At 33.0% G+C, this 6152-nt stretch overlaps 1 protein-coding gene across 2 annotated transcripts; it reads left to right on the top strand.

Annotated features, from left to right (window-relative positions):
- Window positions 1-267: 267 nt before the first annotated feature.
- LOC123888016 (pectin acetylesterase 5-like) lies at window positions 268-5725 on the top strand. Of its 2 annotated transcripts, none has more exons than XM_045936946.1 (12): window positions 268-712; window positions 784-866; window positions 1414-1543; window positions 2281-2354; window positions 2540-2632; window positions 3357-3481; window positions 3777-3837; window positions 3981-4034; window positions 4145-4222; window positions 4311-4416; window positions 4638-4783; window positions 5209-5725. In XM_045936946.1, exons 1-12 carry the CDS (start codon window positions 496-498, stop codon window positions 5320-5322), a joined length of 1281 nt encoding a protein of 426 aa, XP_045792902.1. In that variant the 5' UTR covers window positions 268-495; the 3' UTR covers window positions 5323-5725. The 2 variants fall into 2 exon arrangements, with proteins under 2 accessions (XP_045792902.1, XP_045792903.1); XM_045936947.1 differs by having other exon boundaries at window positions 309-712; window positions 2543-2632.
- Window positions 5726-6152: the final 427 nt, after the last annotated feature.

The following is a 6152-nucleotide window of genomic DNA, read 5'->3' as shown; positions in this document are numbered from 1 at the left end:
CATGCATGTTTAGTGAGTAATTTTCGTCTTTAGTAGGTATTTATTTATTTTAATAAAAAAAATAATAAAAATAAATTAAAAATTATTAAAAATGAAAAAAATTATAAACTATAAGCTCAAATGCTACTTGAAATAGTATCTCAAAAAAAAAAAAACTATAAACTAATGAGAAAAGCCATTTATTTTTTTCAAACAAGCTTATAAACTAATCCAATAAATTATAAACTTACTGGACTTCTCAAAATTAGTGGTCTTTTAAACTCAAATATAAAAAACAAACTTTTAAACTCTAATCTTCTTACCAAACACATTTTTGTTCTTGAAATGGATTTTTAAGTCTAATTTTTCAAGTGTTTCTCATTAAAAAGATTCTAGTTTAATTTTCAATTTCTACATTTTTTACTTGAAATTTAAACTTAAAAATCCATTTCAAGAACACACTACACAGATTGCCACACTCCCATGAGTTGACTGACTAACAAACCATCTCCCGCGATGCCTCTGTCTCATATATCAAACAACCTTCGCCTTCGCAATCTTTTCATCTTATTCAGAAAAGAATTTACATTCGTCGCATTCGCTTTATTCCTTCTCTTCGCTTTCACTTTTTTCACCCGATCCAATCCACACTCTAACTTTCATGATGAGTCTCACTCCAATTCCATCCTCATTCCATTCACCCCTCTTACCAACTTCAAACAAATTGGCGCACGTAAGTTCATTCTTTCTTCATTCATTCATAATTCATATATAGCTTATTATTAATCAATTTGTTCTGTGCAGTTTGCTTGGATGGCAGTGCTCCTGGTTACCATTTCCAAAAGGGTTTTGGATCCGGATCTCATAATTGGTTGCTTCACGTTGAGGTTCTTTTATTTTTTATTTTTTTTAATTTAGGCTTAAATATGTTATGTTAAGAGTTTAACGGAGATGCATTGACACTGTAAAATAGTTTTATACGATCATCCAAAAACTATCAATTTGTCATGTCATATAAAAAAAGTGGGGTAAACTAGGTGACGTGGCGGAAAACAAATTGTTATTGGTTGACAGTGCAAACTTATTTTACACTGTCGGTGCATATTCCTTTTTTCTTACAAACCAATTCCAATATAAATCAATTTTGTAAGGACTAAAGCAAAACAACAAGGACTGAGGTTTAAACCTTGATACTCCTAGTTATTCACTTTAAAAGGTGAAATTCTAGCCATTAGGCTATTTGACAAAAAAAACAAAATGTTATATATTTGCATGGACCAAAACAAAATATATTTTTACAAGGACTAAAATCAAAACTCTATATTTGCAGGGACCATGTGTATATTTTACCCTTGTTTATATAAATATATAGTGGAATTGAGTTTTGGTTAGATAATAATAATAATTTTGATCTGGTTTGGATTGTGGGTGTAGGGAGGAGGGTGGTGCAATTCAATAGCGTCGTGTTCTTATAGAAAAATGACTGCTTTGGGATCATCCAAGTATATGGATACATCGGTTCCTTTTTCAGGGATACTAAGCTCTGTTCCTTCTCAAAATCCTGGTTGGTAAAATTACCCGTAACATACTTACACACCTTTATATTGACTTATTTGAACTTATTTAGTAGCATAAGCCCTATTGAGATTGTGGGAGAGCTTATGAAAACAACTTATGATTCGCCCATAAGCGGTTTTCAGCTTGTTCTCTTAAGCTCTCCAAGATAACATATAAAAACATTTATAGCTTATATGAAAACAATTTGGCGTTATTGTATCTTTTGTTATAGAATTGTTTATACAGAAGCATTTATATGATAAATGAGTATCTATAAATGCTTAATTTAGTTGTTTATCCAAACAAGGCCTTTATTTCTGTCTCTGTATGTGTGTGTTCACGCCTGATTGTCTCTATGTGTGTTCTGATGTAGCAGCAATTTACAATCTAGTTATGTCTACATTATTGAGTTTTCACATAGGGCTCGTGTGTTATTGTTGTATCATTATTATTGTACCAGTTGAGGAACATTTAGATGAAGTTATTTGAATTTTGCTAAAGTGCTTGGATGATTTTATGAAAATTACCGCACTTATCTTATAAGAGCTTATGTATACATAAGCTCTTATAAGATAAGTGCGGTAGTTTTTATTGGTCTGGTGAGATATGCTCATTCTCTCTAACCTGGCCAAGTTTGTGTTAGCTTTCAAGCCCACCCTTAGATATGCGTGGTTTGTGCTGCTGGAAACTTTTTGTGTGTTGAACAAATGATGTTACTTAGCTTGATCTACCAAACTTATTCAGATTTCTTTAACTGGAACAAGGTGAAGATGCGCTATTGTGATGGTGCATCCTTTGCTGGTCACCCAGAAAGTGAGGTTAGAGTTAGCTTACCTTTGTGATATTGAAATTTTAAGAGTTCATTTAAAATTTGGCTCGGCAATGGTTTCTGGTGGCTCTGTATGTTGCATATCAAGATTCAATTAAGAAATTCTTTCTTTTTACATTTGGGATTATTTCAATGTGAGGTTTTTTTCTAACCCACAACAATTATTATATACAGCAGAAAGGAAGTGGGTTGTTCTTCAGAGGCCAGATCATATGGGAAGCTATTATGAATGAACTATTATCAATTGGAATGTCTAAAGCGAAACAGGTTAAACTTTTACCGCAATCCGACATAGTTTTTTCCCCTGATATTTTCAGTACTACTAGTAATAGTAATGCTTCTTACAATTGATATAATGATATTTGGCTACCAGTCCTCCTCATAAATGTTATCACTTACATTGTCAAATTTGAAGATGAAAACAACAAGCCAATTTGGCGAGTAGTATTCCATTTGTTCTGCAACCTGTTAATCTTGTGTGATGTATGTTAAAATGCCGTATCATGTCATTAATCTTTTTATTGTCATAATCAAATAACTTATCTTTACTTTTAGTGTGACTTGAGTTAACATGACAAAGTGATTCTCATTACGATGAGTTATATTACTTGATCAAAAACCTATTATAGTTTCCTTCGTTTTATCATCTTTGTATACCAATTTACATATTTAGTAGCCAAAATAAGCCTTGCGTACAGTAGAACACAGATGGTAATGTAAAACCCTAATTTATGAATGTGAACTAGTGCAATTTGAAGTAATAGCCTAATTTATGAGTTTGATCTAGTGCAATTTCAAGTGAAAGAAAGTTACTGCATTTTATAACTTTTTTTTTCCCGTCTTCTATTTAATCTGAGCTGAATTCTGAATAGTCATATTTAATTCACTCAGGAGAGTATGTGTTATCATAAGGAACTTCTTATCAGTTATGATGCATTGGCCCTTACCTAAAATTATTAGCATTTGATGATAGATGAGGCTACTTTTGTAGGCTCTGTTGTCAGGATGCTCTGCTGGAGGATTGGCAACTCTTATACATTGTGATAACTTCCGACAATTACTTCCAAAGGAGGCCACTGTCAAGTGTCTCGCGGATGCAGGCTTCTTCCTTGATGAGTAGGTTTATTTTGTGAAGCCCTAGATGAATAGGTTTATCTCATCGTATCGTTCCCTTTTCCTACTATGATATTTTCTTGCAAAATTTAAACTGAAAGTTGCCAAAACTACTTTATATTTTTACATTATGGGTGAGCATAGGTCAATTCGAGTTTTATTAACTGCTATCGGGATTTGAAAATCCTTGAATCTAGTGCATTGACTACTGATTGATACCTGTATGTTGCATGCTAACTTCAATGCTTTATGTTACCAAGTAAATTAAATTAGTATATCTGCGTTACATAAATTTCAGGAAGGATATTATCGGAAATAGCACAATGAGATCTTTCTATCATGATGTTGTTCAGCTCCAGGTAAAGCTGTGCTCGCATATATCTAACACAGACTATCGAGTGTATAATTATCTATGAAGTATAAATAAATAAATAAATAAATAAAAACATAAAAAATGTTTCCACTAATGTAAGTTGTCTAATTTTCACATACCTTGTTGCAGGGTGTTGAAAAAAGTTTGCACAAAGAGTGCCTTGCTAAATTGGAACCATCTAAGGCAGGTTTTCAGTTTCTTAAACTTGTTGCCTCACCTTTAGGTATCGTTTGTAACTGTAAAATTTGAGTTATATATTTAAGCTACGAATAACCAATTGTTTTGTAATGCAGTGTCTCTTTCCATCAGAAATTCTGAAAAATGTAAAGACTCCTGTTTTCCTTGTTCATCCGGCTTATGATTTTTGGCAGGTAAGCTCCATCAGTACACATGTTTCATTTTTTTAAAACGTTTCGTTTTTCTATGATAGACATATGATGCGAATTATATTCTACTTAGATACACAATATTTTGGTACCTCAAGGATCAGATCCCCGTCGTCGCTGGAAAAAATGCAGATTGAACATTCACAGTTGTGATGCTAACCTGATTCGCACACTTGACAGTAAGTAAACACAATCGCTACCATATAATTCTTGATCATTTTGAAATCAACCTTTAACAGAAAATGCTTAATTAAATTTTGTAACCCCTCAATGTGATTTGATTCAAACACCACATATGCTGGATTCAACTGTGGCACAGGATAGCAATGATTATTGACATGATACCTGAATTTAGCATCCATACTGAGCCTTGGATAACTTAGGAAACTATCATTTTCAGGTTTCCGTAGTTCTTTGCTGAAGACTGTGAATGAATTCCAGCAACGGAAGGATATTGGAATGTTTATAGATTCCTGCTTTATCCATTGCCAGACTTGGATGGGAGAGACATGGCATTCACCCACTTCTCCAAAAATCAAGGATAAGGTAACGGTTGTTTTGGCTCTTTACATATGCGACGAGGATCATATAAACTATTCATGTCATGGCATTGACCTATTTTCATGACTGTGCTTGCTTAAAAATAATGAAGTGCCAAGGTTATTTACATGCTTACATTATGTGATTGGTTCAAATGATTGGGGTATTTTCTAATTAATGTTTATTGTATTGAATTGAATTTATATATGTTTGAGTAATATATATAATGAACAGATTGATAAGTTCGAGTAATTATAATCTTGGTGAATTAGAAAAGATGTGCATTTAAAAAGTATACAATAAATGCTATGAACTCTGTTTGAAATCCTTACAGTTAGGTCTTCAGCAAACTACTTTGTTTTACATTCTAGTTTTCATAAGTCACTCACTGTTATTGTAACTACTCTTTACTGTTGTTATCTCTGGAGCAGACAATTGCTGAATCTGTTGCCGATTGGTTCTTTGATCGACAAGTGGTAAATCTTATCGACTGCCCTTATCCATGTAATCCTACTTGTCATAATATGGATTTCAGCAGAGTATAATCAAGCAAAGTATCCCGGCAATTTCCATTGCTTGTTTTATCATGGATCTGTATTTGTCAAAATTCACGGACAAATATCAACTTGAATAGTCTACATCTCTCTCCATCCTCTTAATCTCACTTCATTATTTTTTAATAAAGCGAGAGTAAGGTTAAGAGAGAGATCAAGAAGATGGAAGGAGAGCATTCAAAGCCGACAAATATGCTGGGGGTTTTCATCTTATTCACCTGTATGAATCGGTTTCTATGTTCAGTCTATAGACATAACACCATGCAGCAGCTTGAAGTTGCCCCTTGACCAAATAACTCCTCGACACCACTGTTGTAAAACTCAATCTTATAAATGCCAATATCAATTGTATACACAATTATTAATTATTATTCTCATCGATTGTGTTGTAAAATTTGAGTTTTTTTTTCTTTCTGAAATATATCAATTGCATTTCAAAGATGCTGCAGGTGTCGCGCAAGTGGCCATACAAATTAGAGTTGTTTGTTATGTTGAGTATCTGCAATTTTGTGTGTTAAATACTCAACCTATACATATTCATTTAGGGTATAATTTCTTGTTAATAGAAAGTGAGAAGAGAAAAATAGGTAAGAGAGTGTGAAAAAAGAGAACAAATAATGGAAGTTCTCAAGTAATGAAGCAAGTGAAAATTCCAGACACATCATTCGTGATGAATTTGTTATTCTTTGTTTCGTGAGATATAACATTTTCATTTTTTTGATAATCTTTTCTCTTACCCTAGTTTGCAAACACATTCCATCTAACTTTTCATCTATTTGCTACGTGTCTAAAAACGGGTTCGGATCCTCTCCCGCGGAATA

The sequence above is a fragment of the Trifolium pratense genome, linkage group LG6 (assembly GCF_020283565.1).
Source record: "Trifolium pratense cultivar HEN17-A07 linkage group LG6, ARS_RC_1.1, whole genome shotgun sequence".
NCBI lineage: Eukaryota > Viridiplantae > Streptophyta > Magnoliopsida > Fabales > Fabaceae > Trifolium > Trifolium pratense.
The sequence above is the reverse complement of the archived record's forward strand: the minus strand, read 5'-3'. Positions and strand labels throughout refer to the sequence as shown.